Genomic DNA, 22,399 nt, shown 5'->3' with positions numbered 1-22,399 from the left:
CACAGATGAGCTCTAGGCACAGCGGGAAATTGGGGGGTGGGGGGTGGCGACCTGTCAAATCCAAAAAGCTGGGAAAAAAACCATTGGGAAAAAAACACTTTCCCACCCGACCCGCCACCGATCACACCCGCTGACCCCCCACAAAATCCAGCCCAGTCTTTCTATTTATCAATGGAATCTCATTCTTTGATGCACTTCCTTTTCTTCCTAACTGAACTATTCTTAATTTATAATCTTTCCATCACCTACTTAAATATTTCTCATTGTTGACGTATGGTTCCATCTGTCAGTTTTTTCCTTCTATTTAATCTGGTCAATGTTCCTCTTTATCTCAATTTAATTAGCTTTTTCGAGTCATGTATCCTTGTCCTCAATGTTTATTTTTCTTTTCTGTACTTACACTAAACCTAATTATATTATGGTATTGTTTCCCAAATGTTCCCTTACTTTTAAATTGCTTACTTGCTCTGCTTGATTACCCAGAGCTAGGTCAAGCAGAGCTTTCCTGCTTGTTGGAATAGCAACATATTGGCTGAGAAAACAGGCCTGAACAAAATGCAAAAAAAAAATTGGCCTTCCTTACTACATTTTCCCTTTATTTTTTGGATAAATAAAATTTCCTACAATCCAAACTCTATTGTTAACATGCATCTTTTTGTCTACAAATGTCTTCCTCCATTTCCTGTCCACTGATTAATGGTCTATAATGTATTCCCAGTAATGTGGCAATACCTTTCTAGTCCTCAGCTCAATCTAAAGGATTCTGTTTGGACCACTTCTCTGGTAAAGTCCTTGTGCAGCAGTGCTGTGACATTTCCTCCAATTAATACCACTACCAAGCCCCCCTTTCCTCATTCCCTATCACTCCTGAAAGTTTTATATACAGGAATATTTAATTGCCAATCCTGACCCAGCTACAGCCATGTTTCAATTATTGCTATTATGTAATGATTTTCTATTTTAATTGACGATCCTAGTTCCATAATTTTATTTCTTATACACTGTGCTTTAATATACATACACTTTAGTTTGGATTCCCATGATTTGGCAATTTTTCCTTTTTTTCCTTTGCCTTCCATTATCCTAATTTATTTTTACTATTTTTTCCTGTTTAATTTCTTTACAACCTTTCAATCTCCTTATAACCTATTTACCTAAAGCTTATTTTCCCTTCTAAACTGCCTAAACTCTGTGGGGGAAAAATTCAGTATCGCGCCATTGTCGGCCGTGCGCAAAGTTTAGTGCCTGGTGCTAATTATCGCCTCCGACAGCAAACTTGGCTTTTATCGCCCCTGGAGGTGATTGAAGCACTAAATCAGGCGCTTCACACCTGTCTTAAGGCGCAAAGGCCGAGGAGCGAGGCGCTACCTCAGAGCGCTGGCGAAGCAAGGAAGGGCAAATCAAAATAAACCTGCAAAATGCTGCTCAGTACTCAAAACTCCTTCACACAGCGTTGAATCTCTCCAGAAGTCTCTCTCTCAGAATGCGTGGTGCAAAAATGTCACCGACAAAAAAGGCAGGAAGCAGTCGCCTTTAAATAGCGCTCCCCTAGTCCCTTTCTGACAGCATAACGCTCCCCTCAACCTGTCATTGCTAGCGGCAGGCGGTAAGGCAGGGGGCGCCACTCAATATCCAGTCCGGGGCACTAACGGGGCGTTGCGCACTCGACTGATGTCACAATCTGCCGGCGCAAGAGATCGTGGCGGTAGTGTTTAGCGCCGCCGCAAAACGTCTAGTTAATTTTGCGAGCAGCGCAAACATCGCCGCGTCCGAGCGCTAGTTGCTTTGCGCCCCATTAGCGCCCTCTTAAGGTGCAAACAACTGAATTTTTCCCCATCTTACTTTTCCTCTTTCTCCCCCGCCCCACCTCCCTTATTGATTGTGGTGGTACACATTCATTTTTTTAAAGGTTATTTTTATGACAGTTTACATAAAATGAAAAATAATAGTTTAAAACTAAAACATACTGGGCTGAAAATTCAGTAGGGTTAGCGCCCCATTTGAGGCGCTAGAGGGCCTAGCGCCGGAGTTATGGCCGGTTTGTAAATTCAGTGGGGCCCTGCCATCGGCGTTAGACCGGTTGCGCTGCGCCGGCACCGATGACGTCATCGGTGTGCACAGCGTCCCGGTTGCCGTGGTGACGGGCCCCAACGCCGAAATTGAGTTGCGGCCGCCTCGCCCGTGGCAGCCGCAACTAACGATGTTTCAGCAGAGTCCTACGCGAGTTAGCGCCGGCGCATTAAGGTCGCGCAGCGGCCGGCCGCTTTCCCGCCGGCCGCCTGCCCGCACCTCCCTCCCTGGACTCCTCCACCCCCCCCCCGCGGAACAGATGCATCTGGCCTGCGAGCCCGGCACTTCTCCGAGGTGCCGGGCTCATTTTTTTCAAGATTTCAACGGCCAGCGGGCGGGTGCAGGCAGCTCTTCCTTAACTGAAGGAGGAGGCCTGCACTTCCCCAGCCTGCCGCACCGCATCGGGTGCCGCAGCGCTGGAATTGCGCCGCAATGCGGCAGTCAGCACCCATTTTGAGGCGCTGACACCCTCCTGTAGCGCCGGCAGCCGTTTGGGCGCGGCGCTACTGAATTTTTGGCGCGCGCAGGGGGACTTAGCGCCGGCGCTAAATTTCCGGCGCTAAAGCCCTGGCGCGGCGCCAACTGAATTTCTAGGCCACTAGATTCAATTGTTCTTAACCCATACAACTTCAGTTGACCATTTTTGGGTTGGTCATAGAACAGGGGGGTAAAAGGTCTACAAGGTGCAGGTTAGAGCTCCGAGAGGACTGTTCCTCTCATTTCCCTTCCCTCGGTGGATGGCTCACTTGGCCTCCTTTCCCCACAGCAACGCACCTGAAGTTGGCAACTTAGGTTAACGGATTGAAGGTACATTCACCACTGCCAAAATACAGTTTACTGCTCTGCAATACATTATATGATTTGTAAGATACAACCATATTTTCAAAGTTGCAAAGGTAGATGTGGAGAGAATGTTTCCACTTGTGGGAGAATCCAAAATTAGGCACCATAAATACAAGATAGTTACTAACAAATCCAATAGGGAAATATAAAATACATTTCTTTACTCAAGAGAGTGGTTAGAATGTGGAACTTGCTAGCACAGGAAGTGGTTGAGGCAAATAGCTTAGATGCTTTCAAAGGAAACTAGACGAGTACATGAGAGAAAGGGGAATAGAAAGATATGCTGAAAGGCTGAGATGAGGTGGATGGAATGGAAGGCGACACGTGTGGAGTATAAACACCAGCACCGACTAGTTGGGCCGAATGGCCTGTTTCTGTGCTGTATATTCTATGTTAGCATCGGAAGGAATATTTTAAAAGGATAATTTGAAGTATTTTCTTAAGCTGCAGTGGGAGTGGAGTCTCACATTCTCAAGTCTTACAGCTCTATATGGATCAAACTCAATATAACTGAAAAACAATGGGAAGTCTAACTTTACTGTTTATCTTTTACATGTTTGCCCCATGCTCTTTTAGACTCCCCAACCAGGGGAAACATCCTCCCTGCATCTACCCTGTCAAGCCCCTTAAGTATTTTATACATTTTAATGAGATCACTTCTCATTCTTCTAAACTCTAGAGGATATAGGCCTAGTCTACTCAATCTCTCTTCATCGGACAATCCCCCCATCCCAGGAATCAGTCTGGTGAACTTTTGTTGCACTCCCTCTAAGGCAAGCATATCCTTTTACAAAATCAAAATACTGTGGATGTCAGAACCTAACGACAGGTCATCGACCTAAAACGTTAACTCTGTTTCTCCACAGATGCTGCCTGATCTGCTGAGTATTTCCAGCATTTTTTTCTGTTTTTATTTCAAGTATATCCTTCCTCAGATAAGGAGACCAAAACTGTACATAGTAATCCAGGTGCAGTCTCACCAAGGCTCTATATAATTGAAGTAAGACTTCTTTAGTCTTGTATTCCAATCCTTTTGTAATAAAGGCTAACATACCATTTGCTTTCCTAATTGCTTGCTGTACCTGCAAGTTAACTTTCTGTGATTCGTGTACAAGGACACCCAGGTCCCTCTGAATACCAACATTTCCCAATCTCTCACCATTTAAAAAATATTCTGCTTTTCTATTTTTCCTAGCAAAGTGGAAAACTTCACATTTCTCCACATTATATTCCATTTGCCATGTTCTTGCCCACTCACTTAGTTTGTCTATATCCCTTTGCAGCCTCTCTGCATCCTCCTCACAACTTACTTTCCCACTTAGCTTTGTATCTTAGATACATTACACTTGGTCCCCTCATCTAAGTCATTGACATAGATTGTAAATAGCTGAGGCCCAAGCACTGATCCTTACAGTACCCTACTAGTTACAGCCTGCCAACCCAAAAATTACCCGTTTATTCCTACTCTCTGTTTTCACTCTGTTAATCAATCCCCAATCCCATGAGCCCTAATTTTGTGTAATAACCTTTTGTGTGGCACCTTATCCAATGCTTTTTGAAAATCCAAATTGCCCCTTATCTACCTTGTTAGTTACAATCTCAAAAAACTCTTAACAGATTTGTCAAACACGATTTCCCTTTCATAAATCTGTGATGACTCTGCCCAATTATATTATGATTTTCTAAGTGTTCTGTTACCACATCCCTAATAATAGATTCTAGCATTTTCCCTACTACTGATGTCAGGCTAACTGGTCTATAGTTCACTGTTTTCTCTCTCCCTCCTTTCTTGAATAGCATAATTACTGCATTAAATTAGAATTTTTGGGGGAGTGAGAAGTAGACAATGCTGTGATGATTAGACCAAAATACTAGTAGTTATAATAGTAAAACAAGAAATAATAATGGTTGTGTTGGAGTTGTGTACAGTTTATTATCGGTTTGATCACAACACTTTCAATTATTTTTCTGTTCCACATAGTTCTGAATTGCAGCAAATTATTTAAACACATTTACTTTTATTATTTTCAATGCCAGTACTTTGCATTAGTGTCTGACTTTGTGCTATGCCAGATAATTTTATGTAGGACAGAAAAAGATTATTCATCAGTGGAAGTCTTTAGTGTACCCTTGTCACGCTCCCAGATGCACACCTGGTGCTCTGCTGTATGCTCGGCACCAGGCTGGTGGGCATCTCATTGGCAGCACCATGGAAACATCATCATGAGCCAGATAACACACTCTCAGGGAAATAGTTGAAATGTTATTCTTTGCCAAAAAAAAGGAATGCAGAAATGTTGCTGAAAGTGAAAATGTATCTTCCTGTTGTAGTAAAAGTACATTTTTCTAGTATACTGTGTTTATTGTTAGCAGTTGCCCTAAAACCTAAATGTTATTTTTTCACCTTCTGCTTCTTGTCTATGTGCCAGATTTCTTCCCAAAGGTGTTCTGTGACTAATGTGCTGGTTAAAAGCCAGAATATATTACAAATGTCTTGTTTTTCTGGCAGGAAAACAGTCACGATACATCAATCTATGTGCATATATTGAAACCTGTGATTTTACTTTAATAGGAAATGCAAGATAAAGATCACAGTATTGAAATCAGGAGTATAAAAACATTATCTTTGGCTGATCATTTTCAATTCGAGTATCTTTCTTGTTGACCTGGGTCTGGATTGTTGTAGAGACTATTGGGATTGCACATAGGAAGAAGGACGTGATAGGGATAATAATTACTTCACAACTTTGTTGTATATCATTTATCCATATAGTACAAAAATCTACAGTGGTTAGAATAAAAGGATAATTTTCCTGCTTTACATTCCCAGCAGAGAGCCATACCTGGTGAGAGCTTATACAGTATGGCATGGTCAGAAAATCCTGTGCAATGTGATCTTTTATATAACAATATAGATTGAATGGTTTTGTTTCCTAGGCTCCATGCAAACAAATCTTATCTGGCAGTTCAGGAGGTGACGAGGATCATGCTGAATGTATCTCTGTTCAATGCAGGAGATGATGCATACTCAACCACTCTTAATATTAAATTATCCAAGGACTTGTACTTTATCAAAATGGTTGAAGTGGTACGTACAATGTGTGTTGACAAAATGTAAGTTTGTGAATGACATTTAATCAATCTAGCTCGGCCTCTGGGTGACAGAGTTAGCATGCCATACTTTGATCAGAGGGTGTCCTAACTTAGGCCTGTGTAGTAGTATAATGAAACATTAACCTGTATCATTGCAGATTGAAATGTGTCTTTCACTGATGTTGAAGCTGTCATTTCAAATAGGCCATTTTGAAATAACACTATCACTGTAATGATCCTCACACAGCTGTATCACGTTCATGATGCATGTAATACTAGAATTAATCCCAGCATTGTCATCAAATTATTGAGTAAAAAACAATATTAAATGCGAGAAATAGGATTACCAGGAATGTTTGACCACATTTTGCTGAGTAATGTAATGATACAATCAAAAATGAATTTAAATTACAATACTGTATATAGTTTGCCTACATAAGTCAGTGCACTCAATAGGCAGATTCTCTTGTTTCATGTCCATGGGAATTTGAGGCATTCATGTAGATATTGTATTATTTTTGTCTTAGAGTTATACAGCACGGATAGAGGCCCTTCGGCCCATCGTGTCCGTGCCGGCCATCAAGCCCTGTCTAATCTAATCCCATATTCCAGCATTTGGTCCGTAGCCTTGTATGTTATGGCATTTCAAGTGCTCATCCAAATGCTTCTTAAATGTTGTGAGGGTTCCTGCCTCCACAACCCTTTCAGGCAGTGAGTTCCAGACTCCAACCACCCTCTGGGTGAAAAAGTTCTTTCTCAAATCCCCTCTAAACCTCCTGCCCTTTACCTTGAATCTATGCCCCCTAGTTATTGACCCTTCTACTAAGGGAAAAAGCTCTTCAGTATCCATCCTATCTATGCCCCTCATAATTTTGTACACCTCAATCATGTCCCCCCTCAGCCTCCTCTGCTCCAAGGAAAACAAACCCAATCTGCCCAGTCTTTCTTTATAGCTGAAGCGCTCCAGCCCTGGTAACATCCTGGTGAATCTCCTCTGCACCCTCTCCAAAGCGATCACATCCTTCCTGTAGTGTGGCGACCAGAACTGCACACAGTATTCCAGCTGTGGCCTAACTAGTGTTTTATACAGCTCCATCATAACCTCCTTGCTCTTGTATTCTATACCTCGGCTAATGAAGGCAAGTATCCCATATGCCTTTTTTACCACCTTATCCACCTGTTCCGCCGCCTTCAGGGATCTGTGTACTTGCACACCCAGATCCCTCTGCCCTTCCGTCTTGCCTAGGGTCTTACCATTCATTGTGTATTCCCTTGCCTTGTTAGCCCCCCCAAAGTGCATCACCTCGCACTTTTCCGGATTAAATTCCATTTGCCACTGTTCCGCCCATCTGACCAACCCATCTATATCGTCCTGCAGACTGAGGCTACCCTCCTCGCTATTTACCACCCTACCAATTTTTGTATCATCCGCGAACTTACTGATCATACCTTTTACATTCATATCCAAGTCATTAATGTAGACCACAACCAGCAAGGGACCCAGCACCGACCCTTGTGGTACCCCACTGGCCACAGGCTTCCAGTCACAAAAACAACCTTCGACCATCACCCTCTGCCTTCTGCCACTAAGCCAGTTTTGTATCCAATGTGCCAAGGCACCCTGGATTCCATGGGCTCTTACCTTCTTGACCAGTCTCCTGTGCGGGACTTTATCGAAGGCCTTACTGAAATCCATGTATACCACATCCACTGCGTTACCCTCATCCACACACCTAGTCACCCCCTCAAAAAATTCAATCAAATTAGTCAGACATGATCTTCCCTTGACAAAGCCATGTTGACTATCCCTGATTAATCCTTGCCTCTCCAAGTGGAGACTAATTTTGTCCCTCAGAATTTTTTCCAATAATTTTCCTACCACTGATGTTAGGCTCACTGGCCTGTAGTTCCCCGGTTTTTCCCTACTTCCCTTCTTGAATAATGGTACTACATTAGCGGTTCTCCAGTCCTCTGGCACATCCCCTGTGGCCAGAGAGGTCCTGAATATATGTGTTAGAGCCCCAGCAATCTCTTCCTTTGCCTCACACAGCAGCCTGGGATACATTTCGTCCGGGCCTGGGGATTTATCCATTTTTAGGCCTGATAAAACCGCCAATACCTCCTCCCTCTCGATGTTAATATGTTCGAGCATATCACAGTCCCCCTGCCCTATTTCTATGTCTACATCGTCCTCCTCCATAGTGAAAACAGATGCAAAAAATTCATTTAGAACCCCTCCTACATCTTCCGGCTCCACACACAGATTGCCACTTTTGTCCCTAATGGGCCCTGTTTTTTCCCTAGTTATCCTCTTACCCTTAATATACTTATAAAACATCTTAGGATTTTCCTTTATTTTGCTCGCCAGTGTTATTTCATGGCCCCTCCTTGATCTCCTAATTTCTTTTTTTAGTATCCCCCTGTACTTTTTGTACTCCTTTAGGGCTTCCTCCGTCTTTAGCGTTTTGTATCTGCCAAAAGCCCTCCTTTTTTTCCTAATCCATTCTCGTATATCCCCTGACATCCAAGGTTCCCTGTGGTTTTTGGAACCACCCTTGACCTTTACGGGAACATGTTGCCATTGTATGATCTCAATCTCCCTTCTGAAAGCCTCCCATTGCTCCGATGCGGATTTTCCTACAAGTAGCTGATCCCAGTCCATTTTGGCCAGATCCTGCCTTATCCTATTAAAATCGGCCTTCCCCCAATTTAGAACCTTTATTTCCGGCCCATCCCTGTCCTTTTCCATGACCACCTTAAATCTCACCATATTATGGTCACTGTCACCAAAGTGCTCACCTACGAGCACTTTTTCCACTTGGCCGGCCACATTCCCTAGAATTAGGTCCAGTACCGCCCCCTCTCTTGTAGGACTTTCTACATGCTGGCTCAAAAAGCTCTCCTGGATGCACTTTAAGAATTCTACACCCTCTGAGCCTTTCACACTCTGACTATCCCAGTTAATATTGGGGAAGTTGAAATCCCCCATTATTATTACCCTATTATTTGCACATTTCTCTGAGATTTGCCTACATATCTGTTCCTCTATCTCCCCCTGACTGTTTGGAGGCATATAGTACACTCCCAGCAAAGTGCTTGCCCCCTTTTTGTTTTTAAGCTCCACCCATATGGCCTCATTAGAGGAACCTGCTAATATATCATCCCTCCTTACAGCAGTAATTGACTCCTTAATTAATATTGTGACACCCCCTCCTCTTACCTCCCCCTCTGTCTCGCCTGAAGATTCTGTACCCCGGAATATTGAGCTGCCAGTCTTGCCCCTCCCTCAACCATGTCTCCGTGATAGCAACAATATCATACTCCCATGTGTTTATCAACACCTTCAGTTCATCCACCTTATTTGCAAGACTCCTTGCATTAAAATAGATGCCATCCAGCCTTGCCCTTATATATTTGCCCTGTCTACCAAGCTGACTTGTTTTTTTCTCTATAATTGGCAGCACATCACCCCCTATTTCAGCTCCCCTCTGTATCCCATCCCCCTGCCAAGTTAGTTTAAACCCCCCCCAATAGTGCTAGCAAACCTCCCCGCAAGGATATTTGTCCCGTTCTGGTTCAGGTGCAACCCGTCCGACTTGTACAAGTCCCACCTTTCCCAGAAGCAGGCCCAGTGATCCAGGAAACTAAAACCCTCCCTCCTACACCAACTCTTTAGCCACGCATTCATCTGCACTATCCTCCTATTCCTATACTCACTAGCACGTGGCACTGGGAGTAATCCAGAGATTACAACCTTTGAGGTCCTGCTCTTTAATCTGTTACCTAGCTCCCTAAATTCTTGATGCAGGACCTCATCCCCCTTCCTACCTATGTCGTTGGTCCCAATGTGGACCACGACCTCTGCCTGCTCACCCTCCCCCTTAAGAATGCCCTGTAGCCGCTCAGTGACATCCATGACCCTGGCCCCAGGGAGGCAACAAACCATCCTGGAGTCACGTTTGCGGCCACAGAAACGCCTATCTGTTCCCCTTACAATAGGCGTAAGGGGACTTGCTTATCTAGCATTGGTGACTGTGGAACAGGTTTCTACAGCCTGATGTTAGTGATGAGTTAAGTGATATTATTTTTTAAAAAGGTAAGTAACTGCTTTAACTTTTCACCCAAGTCATCAATATGAGTGTAAAAAGAGAGGAAATTCTGACCAGCAGGGCAGTGTGATTCTGGTGGAACCCAAATCCACCGGCTTTCTGCCCCTCTTAAGTTCCCTGCCAAATTGCACTCTGGGAAGGGGATGGAAACTTTTTCGGCCTGCTCCCATAACATTGAAGGAAACCTTTGGGGTGTTCCAGGCTCCCTCAGAAATTCTGTCCAGCTCATACCTCATAGGCCCAGCTGAGAGCAGGCACAGGTCCAATTCTGGGCCTTGAAAAGGCCCCACAAAGTGAATTCCATAGGTAATTGATCCCAGAGGGAATTTAGAATGTAATTTGTATAACCCATCTATTTAAATTTTTTACTATCTTACTTGCTAAATAGCATTTAAAAAAACAAAAATATTAATTGATCTTGTAATGTTTCTCATCATTGAGCTGGAGCACAGTTCTAATGTTAAGCTGCAAAAGTGGTTATGTATAACCTGGACTATTGCTTTAAGGCCATATAATGGCAATATAGGTATCTCCTGAGATCAATTAGAGCCTAGATGTTGAGGGAAGTTTCTGTAGATTGGCTGTGCTAACAAACCACTGCTTTTTTCCTTGAAGTTACCAAATCAGGAAAAAAAACAGTAAATGACTGGCTTGCTTTATATAAAGCTACCTTTGATGCTGAAGTGTAGATATACACCTGATTTAAGACTTCTCTCTCTCTCTCTGTCTCATAGCACTTTTTAACAACTAATACTTACTTTCAAATCCATTATGTCCTGTGCTCTAATTTATAGCAATCTTCCCTTATCTTTGTGCTCTCTTTTTTTAAATCGTGCAACTGCTTCTGTAATTCCTGCTAGCCCCTGTAATGCCTACTGGCCCCTGTAATGCCTACTGGCCCCTGTAATTCCTACTGGCCCCTGTAATTCCTACTGGCCCCTGTAATTCCTACTGGCCCCTGTAATTCCTACTGGCCCCTGTAATTCCTACTGGCCCCTGTAATTCCTACTGGCCCCTGTAATGCCGACTGGCCCCTGTAATTCCTACTGGCCCCTGTAATTCCTACTGGCCCCTGCAATTCCTACTGGCCCCTGCAATTCCTACTGGCCCCTGTAATTCCTACTGGCCCCTGTAATGCCTACTGACCCCTGTAATTCCTACTGGCCCCTGTAATTCCTACTGGCCCCTGTAATTCCTGCTGGCCCCTGTAATGCCTACTGGCCCCTGTAATTCCTACTGGCCCCTGTAATTCCTACTGGCCCCTGTAATTCCTACTGGCCCCTGTAATTCCTACTGGCCCCTGTAATTCCTACTGGCCCCTGTAATTCCTACTGGCCCCTGCAATTCCTACTGGCCCCTGTAATTCCTACTGGCCCCTGTAATGCCTACTGACCCCTGTAATTCCTACTGGCCCCTGTAATTCCTGCTGGCCCCTGTAATTCCTGCTGGCCCCTGTAATTCCTACTGGCCCCTGTAATTCCTGCTAGCCCCTGTAATTCCTACTGGCCCCTGTAATTCCTACTGGCCCCTGTAATTCCTGCTGGCCCCTGTAATGCCTACTGGCCCCTGTAATTCCTGCTGGCCCCTGTAATGCCTACTGGCCCCTGTAATGCCTACTGGCCCCTGTAATTCCTACTGGCCCCTGCAATTCCTACTGGCCCCTGTAATTCCTACTGGCCCCTGTAATTCCTACTGGCCCCTGTAATTCCTACTGGCCCCTGTAATGCCTACTGGCCCCTGTAATGCCTACTGGCCCCTGTAATTCCTACTGGCCCCTGTAATTCCTGCTAGCCCCTGTAATTCCTACTGGCCCCTGTAATTCCTACTGGCCCCTGTAATTCCTACTGGCCCCTGTAATGCCTACTGGCCCCTGTAATGCCTGCTAGCCCCTGTAATTCCTACTGGCCCCTGTAATGCCTACTGGCCCCTGTAATTCCTACTGGCCCCTGTAATTCCTGCTGGCCCCTGTAATTCCTGCTGGCCCCTGTAATTCCTACTGGCCCCTGTAATTCCTACTGGCCCCTGTAATGCCTACTGGCCCCTGTAATGCCTACTGGCCCCTGTAATGCCTACTGGCCCCTGTAATGCCTACTGGCCCCTGTAATGCCTACTGGCCCCTGTAATGCCTACTGGCCCCTGTAATGCCTACTGGCCCCTGTAATTCCTACTGGCCCCTGTAATTCCTACTGGCCCCTGTAATTCCTGCTAGCCCCTGTAATGCCTACTGGCCCCTGTAATTCCTACTGGCCCCTGTAATTCCTACTGGCCCCTGTAATTCCTACTGGCCCCTGTAATTCCTACTGGCCCCTGTAATTCCTGCTAGCCCCTGTAATTCCTGCTAGCCCCTGTAATTCCTACTGGGCCCTGTAATTCCTACTGGCCCCTGTAATTCCTGCTAGCCCCTGTAATTCCTGCTAGCCCCTGTAATTCCTGCTGGCCCCTGTAATTCCTGCTGGCCCCTGTAATTCCTACTGGGCCCTGTAATTCCTACTGGCCCCTGTAATTCCTGCTGGCCCCTGTAATGCCTAGCCCCTGTTATTCTTGCTAGCCCCTGTAATGCCTACTGGCCCCTATTATTCTTGCTAGCCCCTGTAATGCCTACTGGCCCCTGTAATTCCTACTGGCCCCTGTAATGCCTACTGGCCCCTGTAATGCCTACTGGCCCCTGTAATTCCTACTGGCCCCTGTAATGCCTACTGGCCCCTGTAATTCCTGCTAGCCCCTGTAATTCCTGCTAGCCCCTGTAATTCCTGCTGGCCCCTGTAATTCCTACTGGCCCCTGTAATTCCTACTGGCCCCTGTAATTCCTACTGGCCCCTGTAATTCCTACTAGCCCCTGTAATTCCTACTGGCCCCTTACAATAGCAGACACCAAGTTCACATTCTGTGACATACTGGCGTATGTTTGAGCCATTTCTCCATTATAATGTTCAGAAGTATTTGCAGGACTTTGGAAAACTGGGCTTTGAGAAATTGCTGCTCAGCCATTTCAGCCAAATTTTGCACAGTCCACAGCTGCCTTAGCAGAATATTTACCATTTATACTGATTATTAATTAGCTCTTTAGCAGTAGGTTTTTGCAAAATTTCTAAACATATATAATTTGCAATATATTATTAGTGTTAAATAAAGGAACTGAATTTATAAGCACAAATTTTTTAAAAAACTGCACCTGCACCTTTAAGAAAACCAAGAGTAGCTGAATGCATGGGACTATGGGGTTCTTGCCCAGGGGTCCCTGCCAAGGGTCCTATGCAAATATGTATCATTTAAGTGTACAATATTGCGATATGATTTAAGTTTCATTTAAGCATAATTTAATGGATCGGGGGGTTAGGTTGTGTGGTGTTTCGGGGAGGAAAGGTTGTGCTGTGTTGCGGAGCAGCCTGATAAGAATTTTTAACTTAGGGTGACCATATTTTCTAAAGTGAATCCGGGGACACACAGGGTGGTAGCACAGCAAAGTAGCCAGGAAGGAAAATGTAGGTTGCGCAGCGTAGCAAGGAAAATGTTTTGTTATTTTGATGCAAACTGAATCTGCAAAAAGCAACGGCAGAACTTTCCGCCTGAATAATGCGGGCGCTGTTCACAGCATCTGCCGGCCGCAATCACCACGCCGCCCCCCCCAGCCACGCCATCCGAGGCCGCCGAGTGTGCTCTGATTCGGCTCCCAGGACATCTACACGGCCCAGCTCCAGCCGCCGCTCATTAGTCTGGTTACCAGTGGCCCCCGTTATTCGGACATTTTGGCTCCGGGGTCGATTTCTCTTCAACCAAATTTCACAGGACTATCCGGGGATTTGGTGGGGGTGGGGGTTGGGGTCGGAACATGCGTACTGTGGCCACAGAGCACGATCTCTGCATAAATTAAAGTCCCTCAGTGAGTCCACCCCTTCTACTGGTTGAAAACAGGAGATTGATATGCCTCCAATAATCGGAACCTGTGCCACCGCACAGCCGTGCCCATTTTATTGACTGACCACAAGGAAGTTCGGGGTCACATGGCTCCTGATTTGAACCCGCACGTATTTGGGGACGAGTTTCCTGAACCGGGGACATTGTTTGCCTGGGGACACAGTACCTCATTTGGGGACTGTCCCTGGAAAACGGGGGTGTATGGTCACCCAATCTTAATCCGGCTCTGATGAAAACAATGTACATCAACCTTAGCCTTCTGGCCTATTGTGTAACAAGTCACTTGAGGGAAAAACCATGGTTTTTCTGTCTTGAGCCCAAATATATTTTCATTTGTATTGCTGTACATAGTGTACAATTCATTATTCTTGGAATGAGATGTGCAGTCTACTATGTGGTAGCTTTTGAACACAATTCCCTATTGAAGAGGTAACAGGAACTGAAATGCATTGGTTTTTGAAAAAGGAAGAGGAATGTTCTGCCATTTTATAATTATTGACACATCTCCAGCCCCACAGCTATGAATGTGGCAAACTTTAATACACCACTTATGTGCATTTTTAGTTCAACAATAACATAATCTATACAGTACTTAAGCTGCAAAAAGAGAATTAAATAAGTAATTTTGTTCATATTTTTCAAGGTGGAAGTGTACTGAAATTGTCATGAACTATACCCATTACATTGCTATGAATCAGCCAAAATCATTGTCAAAATCTGTTGTATAAAGCTTTAGAAAATTAGAAGTCATGTTATTGCTTGTATAAGAATTTAAATGTATAGCTTAAAATATAGTTACTAGTTTCCCCTAATCTAGTGGCTATTGTTATAAAGTGCCTAGAATCTTTTTGAGGTTAATGAATACAATTTATTATCACTTCCCTACCAAAAATGCTTAGCTGAAAAATGATTAATCAATCTAATTTTTTTGTGAAGTGATGCAAAGCAACTAATTAAAAAAAAAACTTACAAATTAAGGCAATTTAATTATTTCCCCATTTATGGTAATTGTCTGTCTTCATTACAAATGAGTGCAAAAAAATGTTTACATGAAAAATCTTTATACTAGAAAACCGAAAATGTATGAATTCCTTTAATGAACCAATACGGTTAATGTTTGGGTGGTACGAGCATAGGAAATTGACGGGCAGGACAAGACCACCTGATCCATCAAGCCTTCCTCACATCTCATAATGGCTGGAACATCATGACTAAACATTTCCCACCCCCACAGCCATGTATACTCCTGGGAGAGGCAGAAGGACAGTGGAAAAACACAGGGCCAATAAGTGAAATAAACTCTGGAAAACAGTGTTATCTGTTTTAAGATTGCTGGTGTTAAGACTGGTCCAGAATTTCCTGAAGACTTGCATCATTGTAATAGCGCACCTATGACACTAACAGTGCTCACCGTTATTAAAGTGTAAATCGGACAGCAACTTCCGGCGACTGCACATGTATAGTTAAATGCAGAAATCAGGAAGTTGCTGCCCTGCTCCTCCAGAAGCTTCGCTATAACATTATCTCACATTGGAATACATGGAATGGAATGAAGTTGCTGTACTTGCATGATAGATACCCGCTAAACTTGCCAGAAGAAGTTAGGGCTTGTCCATTTCAGTGTAAGTAAATTTTTAATGGCATGTTAAGTCTTAATTGCTGCTGAACAACCTCTCTGGCACTGAAAATTAACTTTTTTACAAGTGTAGAGTCTCATTCCTTCAGTTTCTAATTATTGTTGGAGACTTTAAAAAAAATTTAAATAGTTAAATAATTTTCTTTAATGTATCTTTTATCTCTTAATCCAATTTTCCTTTTCCTCTCTTTGTTTTGCTTTCTGCACCTGATTTGACATTGAATTCAATATTCTAACTGACACTTCCTGGTTCAGAGCCTGTACTGCTCATTAACGTGTCATCAATAAGATTGGTTAAGGAGATACACAGTTGCTTGCCCTGTTCACACAGATCCCAGATCCCCTGTAGAGGGTGCCGCGCTGAAATGGATTATTAATCACAGTAAGTTCTAGTGCAAAACCTGACAAAGTCTCTGGGCAAGTGCAAGTGTAATGAACGGCAAGCGCCATTCATTCGCCGCTGACTGCAAAATCCGGCCCATTATCTTTTGTAAAATGGCAGTTTGGTGAGTAATATATTTTAGGCAAACAGTTCACAGTTCCACTGCTTTCTGTCACTCACTTTGCTCAAAGTCTAAGTGCAGAACAGATAGGCTGATGTATGAGATAAGAAGGAAACCTCTAAGCTGCTTTGTGTTGCTTAACTTTTACTCGAAAAGCTTCACTTTAAAGTAGGAGTGATCTTGAGTTATAAGAGCACTCCCACTAAATTTAAATTAGTTTGGACAAGCATTATTTTTCACTTTTTAATGAGATTTCATTTTGGAGTGATGGAGCAGTTTAAGGCTCTCCCTAGATTTGTTTCTATTGCATTTACTTGAAACATGGTCCTGATGCGGAGAAGGGCTGGCTCCCGGTAATAAATCTTTTTGGTTGCTGACCCACCCCATTGTCCAGATGCTGGATTTGTTGCCGAGGCAAACACTTTTAACTGCATTAATCTGAATAAGCGTTTTTTGGGAAAGAGTCAGGCAAAATTTCTTCTATAAAATGTCTTGGATATTGCAGTACTGTTACCACTTCAACATATCAACGTTACCCTGATGCCAAAGTACATGAGGTGGTAAACGCTGGTCTCCATTTTCTTTTCGTGGCTTCTGATTCACCGCTGCAGGATCAGGGCACGCAATGGTCTAACATATGGCGTTCGTCACCGAAATTGCCATTGCAGGAAACTCTGGGCCAATATATTACTGGCTAGATTTAATGTGGTGTAAACAAATTTTACCTATTCAATACTTTGAAAGTAGCCACACAAATATGCCAAAATGCCCAGCTTTACTGATATTAGGGCTCCGTTATATTAGTAAAATATAATTTTATTTAGCAGTTATGTAAAATGTTGCAGATTTTTTCAGATGTCAAAGATGTGTTGGTATGTATAACTGTAAGTGGCAGCACTTAAAAATAATTTGACAGTAGTTTGATGCTTAGTTCGGGTTGGTGCTTTTTGATTGCAGGTGCAGAAGTATATATTGTGTGATGTGACCGAGGAAGAAGATTCAACAAGCCTGGAATGCACCATTGGACATTTATATATGGATTCTCTATCAAAGGTTATATCTGATCATTTAAAAAGGGAACGTAATTGAGAACTGTGTGGAGTAGTGGGTTAGCACACTGTCCTTTCACTTGTACCTCAGCCCAGGCCTGGCCTTAGGGAAAATGGCGCCCTGGGTGAACTTGTACTTTGGCGCCCTTTCTTTGGCCTGGATTTTGCCGGGTCTCACCTACACGATGCGGGGGGGGGGGGACCAAGGAGACGGTGGGAAACCTGGAAGGTTGGGTTTCCCAGCATGCTGTGAAGCACTCCTGCTCCTCCCGGCCCACAAGCATTGCTCCCCGAGGCTGAGGCCACCTCGTTGCAGCCACCGGGATCCCCAGCTGCCTTGGAATTCCCGGTCACCTGCAGTAAAACCTGCAAAGCAGGTTAAAGTAAAGGCTTCAGAGCTCATTATCATATGTAAATTGCCAACCCGCCTCTTGACAGCGGGTTGGCAGCTCCCCCATCCTGCCTGAGTGAAAGGTGAAAGTGGGCGGGTGCGGGTTGGGGTCGGGGTTCACATTTTTTCAACCTTCACTTTCCCCCATGCCTCTAACCCACCCATTCTTACTTCAGAAACTTCTGGCCTTTGAGTTTAAATATGTAGTAGTATTAGCGCAAGTTTCAGAAATAAAGATGTAATCTCAAAGGTTTTTTATAATTTAAATAATAAACGCTGTAAGTCATAAAAAGTAATATTATAGCTAAGTGACAAATGAACTAAACATTAAATTAAACACTAAACTAATAAATAACAATAACAAATTAAAAAAACTTTGTCCACCAAGATATTTTGAGCCACATCATTCTCAATAGACAGGATGGCCAGCGAAGATAGCCTGTTGTCTCTCATGGCCAATCGCAAATATGTTTTTATGAGCTTCAACTTCGAGAAGCTCCGTTTGCAACCGATACAGGCATGGTTAACAGGATCCTAAGTGCTATCCATGAGTTTAGGAACTTGCTCTTGAAACTTGAAGTTTGCTCTTCTTGAGGAGCTCTACAATCCATTGGAAGCTGACTTTAAAAACAACCAAGTTCTTCTCAGAGGTCGACGCCATTAATGTCAGACCCTCTTGACTACGGCGCTCCCCTGACCACAGCGCCTGGGCGGTCACTCATATTGCCCACCCATAAGGCCGGCTCTGCCTCAGTCCAACCTAGGCCAAACAGAAGGGATTAAAGTCTCTCTCTCTCTCTGAGCTGTTGTCCTATATAAAATGAAGTTGACTGCTCTTAACTGATTTCACAGAGGTCATGGTCTCATAATGCAAAATTGCATACAGTTTGGCACCAAATGTTAATCCCATTCGGAAAGACCAAAGGATATTGGTGTAAAAATGAAGTATTCTCACTGATGCAATAAGGATGCTCTATTGATGTTAGGTCTCCGCTAAATAGTTGGAGAGATAAAAAGGAACTTGATCCTATATCTGTCCCTGAACTGAGACTACTTGATGCTTAAAGTAAGTGGCAAAACAAAATGATGAGCACCTTGCCTAAAAAAACCCCAATTGAAACGGGGAAAATAAACACTCGTGTGTTATGATGCATAAAAAGGTATTATAGAAATATAATGCTGATGAGTTTTAGCAAAACATTTTAATGACAGCAAATAATGATAACTACATACAGGTTTAATGTTGCATGCTATGACAAGATTTAAAATGGTTTCAGTTGCCTGCCAATGTATAAAAATTGTGACCATAGTTTATATCATCCATTATGGAATGTAGTGTAGTTAGAAATACATTCTGTAATGTGAACAAATTGGTGTTTAAAAGAATCCTGTGACACATCCTTACATTAGTCATTGCTTGTATAAGGTAAACTTCGATGTTGACCTTTCTACTTTTCAGCTGTCTGTGTAGTGCTCACTAAAATGTATTCTTTTGGTGTTTGTCACCTAGGTGGAATTAAGTTTTGTTCTGGATACCAGCAAGCTTACCAGAGCAGAGGAAGACATTGTTATCACTGTTAATGCAACTTGGTAAGCATTTTATAAATAAAAAAGTGCTGTGTTAAGGAAAGCGATACACTGCTTGGTGAAATGCAGAGGTTAGGGAAGAGTGTTGTTGTGCATCATTAAGTCCTTGCAGGGAAGCACATTTATTATATGGCCTGTAGAGAAACAGTGTAGACAAGAGATGCTTTATTGAGGATAGGAGCAAAAAGATAACAGTTTAAGTAATGAGAATGAATTTGTGCAGGCACTGTTTTTTACAGCTGCATATAAAATTACATACATATGTTATTTCAGCAAGCCACTGGGCACGTGTAAGCTAATTATTACTTGCTTTCTAGATAAATATATGCCACTTCACACATCTAAAATTGTATACTTCCTGTGTTTACTCCTACAGTGAAAACGAACAGAGTCTGGCTTTACTTCATGATAACTTTGTCACTCTAGATTTACCCTTAAAATATGAGGTTAACGTTGCAGTCCATGGGTAAGTAATCTATCGTCTACAATAAAAAATTGAACAACATTGAGTTTGGGACCGAGGTTATATAAATCATTGCTGCAGCTTTCTAAATGTATTGTGAAGTATAATCTACAATTTAAAAAAAAAATTGTGCCACAAAAACTGCAGTGTATTCACTTGAAACATGCAAAGAAAAAAATGTTAACACACTAGTAAAACTGCTTATTATAGCATCTAACCATTCTGGACCCAAATGGTCACTGTTTCTACTGAATACACTAATTCTGATACTTTTTCTCCACAATAACAAAATATCTTTCCAAAAAATTCAGGATGTAGTCGTGGATCATCTCAACTGCTTGGTGCAGCTTTGGTTTATGAGCAGAATTTCTTAAAAACCAGATGAGAAGCGGGAATAAAACACAATTAAATGGCATTCATTATATGGCCTAATAACTATCATCAAACATTTATTTTGATCGTGCAATGCTAGGGAGTAATCCTTTGGCTTAGTGGTAGCACTCCCGCCTCGGAGTCAAATGTTAAAGGGTTCAAGCCCTACTCAGTAATCTGCTACTTACATTGGAGTTCCAACCTTACATTGGTGGTTTTGCAGGAACTTGTGGACCCCACTTGGGGCCCTAGGCCCTGCTTTTAGCCTGGACTCCTGAAGATTGAGTACCCTTACAAAGGTCTCTGAGGGAGCACCTCCCTGGGCTTTCTGGGGGTGAGCCTGACCCAGCATTCACCAGATTTTCCAGCAACTTGAGGCTTGTGGACACCCCAAATGTACGCCTGGTGGTGGTGTTGCCAACCATGGATAGAATAATGAGGGAACACCTCCCAACCCCGGAAAGCTCATCAGGGTCACCCATGGAAGTTGCCGGCAGGCACATCCCAGTGCTTACACCAGGATGTGCCACCTTCAGCTATTTGGCCATGACATTTTTTTCAGCATTTTATACAATTTAAGCTGTTGAATATAAATTCTGAACTACAGATATATGGGATGTACTCCTCAATAAGAATGTGATGGTTTTCACTTATAAAGGAACATATAAGCCTGAAAACCCTTGGGGCCCCACTTCATTCGCATAAGATGCCAGCCTTGACCCATCTTTCGTTTCTTTGCTTGTCCCATTACTACCTGCTTTTTCTTTGCACCTTCATCCCTTTTGTTATTTAATATATCCCACCTTCCACCCTATCACAGACCTTCTCTTTGGTTCTTCCCCCCCCCCCCCTTCCCCTTTTCCCTGCCTCTGTACTTGCTTAAAACCTGTTACATCTGTAACTTTTTCCAGTTCTGATGAAATGTCATTGAAACGTTAGCTCTGTTTCTCTCTCCACAGATGCTGCCTGACCTGCTGAGTATTTCTAGCATTTTCTGTTTTTATTTCAAATTTCCAGCATCCACAGTATTTTGTATATGTCAACTATTGTGACTGTTGTTTGAGGAGGCTTCTACAAAGATGTCATCTCCACTCTGCATCAGCTCCAACACCAGAACTGCAGACAAGGAACAATTTTCACAATAAACAAATGCATATTCCTGCCACATTGCTGGAGCTATCTAGGCTACAACAAATTGAGGTAGACAGCCAGCAGAATCACAAGCAGATCTTCAGGGGAGATCTCAGAAATCCTTCACACCTAATCCTTCCAACAGGGCATCACGTAGAAGTAACATTAGCAAAATAATTAAGAAGGACTAATACAAAAGCACAAGTAGACAATACGTCAATGTATTGCCCAAAGTCCTTCTTACAATAATAAAAACTAAGGTTTAAATCCATAAAGTTTGCAGTGATTACTCTTTAAAATAAAATTAATATTTTTTATATACATTAAAAAAAAATAACATTTAGTTTTGTGCCAGGCAGCTTTAGTTCACATGTATTTTCAGAGTTCTGCATTTCATCCTATGTTTGCAGAAAGGGCCATGTGCATGCCTGAAGTGAAGAAAAAGAAATTGCTGATCAGCAACCACTTCACCTGTGTTGCTTCTGGCAATAATTTTATGACGCAAGCGCAAATTGGAAAATGGGGCTATGATGCTATGGCCCAATACCCAACCTGCATTCTTATCCTGCGAGGAGGTCCACTAACAACAGGCCCTTGCAAAAATACCACGAATAGTTTATACTCAACTTTATATATTTATAACATTTATAATTATTAATATTCCTAATAAGATGCTAAAAGTGAATGACAGTTATGATGAGCTTTCTTAATGTCATCACTATGGAATAATACACGTACATATAATTGCAGGGTTGTATAAGAAAAAAGGATTTTTTTTTAGTATGGAAACCAAAGCATGTAAAACATTACTGTTAGAAGCATGGTGAGTATAAACATAGAAACATAGAAGATAGGAGCAGGAGTAGGCCATTCGGCCCCTCGAGCCTGCTCCGCCATTCAATGCGATCATGGCTGATCATCCAAATTCAGTACCCTGTCCCTGCTTTCTCCCCATATCCCTTGATCCCTTTAGCCTTAAGAAATATATCCAACTCCTTCTTGAATATATTTAATGAATTGGCCTCTACTGCCTTCTTTGGTAAAGAATTCCACAGGTTCACCACTCTCTGGGTGAAGAAATTCCTCCTCATCTCTGTCCTAAATGGCTTACCCCTTATCCTTAGACTGTGACCCCTGGTTCTGGACTCCCCGACCACCGGGAACATCCTTCCTGCATCTAGTCTGTCTAGTCCTGTTAGAATTTTATAAGTTTCGATGAGATCCCCTCTCATTCTTC

At 43.0% G+C, this 22,399-nt stretch overlaps 1 protein-coding gene across 1 annotated transcript in view; it reads left to right on the top strand.

Moving 5' to 3' along the window:
* itga4 (integrin alpha 4) overlaps nucleotides 1–22,399 on the top strand; it is a 198,921-nt gene that overhangs the window by 141,584 nt on the left and 34,938 nt on the right. The window contains exons 18-21 of the mRNA XM_085985973.1: nucleotides 5,851–6,001; nucleotides 17,127–17,222; nucleotides 19,120–19,199; nucleotides 19,573–19,662. Of these exons, the coding sequence (XP_085842099.1) occupies nucleotides 5,851–6,001; nucleotides 17,127–17,222; nucleotides 19,120–19,199; nucleotides 19,573–19,662 (417 nt within the window). The remainder of the gene's footprint in view (nucleotides 1–5,850; nucleotides 6,002–17,126; nucleotides 17,223–19,119; nucleotides 19,200–19,572; nucleotides 19,663–22,399) is intronic.

Source organism: Somniosus microcephalus, chromosome 4, assembly GCF_052327205.1.
Source record: "Somniosus microcephalus isolate GS21.2 chromosome 4, FLI_Smic_1.0, whole genome shotgun sequence".
In the NCBI taxonomy this organism is placed as follows: domain Eukaryota; kingdom Metazoa; phylum Chordata; class Chondrichthyes; order Squaliformes; family Somniosidae; genus Somniosus; species Somniosus microcephalus.
Note: the sequence above shows the minus strand (reverse complement) of the source record. Positions and strands in the feature narration are given on the sequence as shown.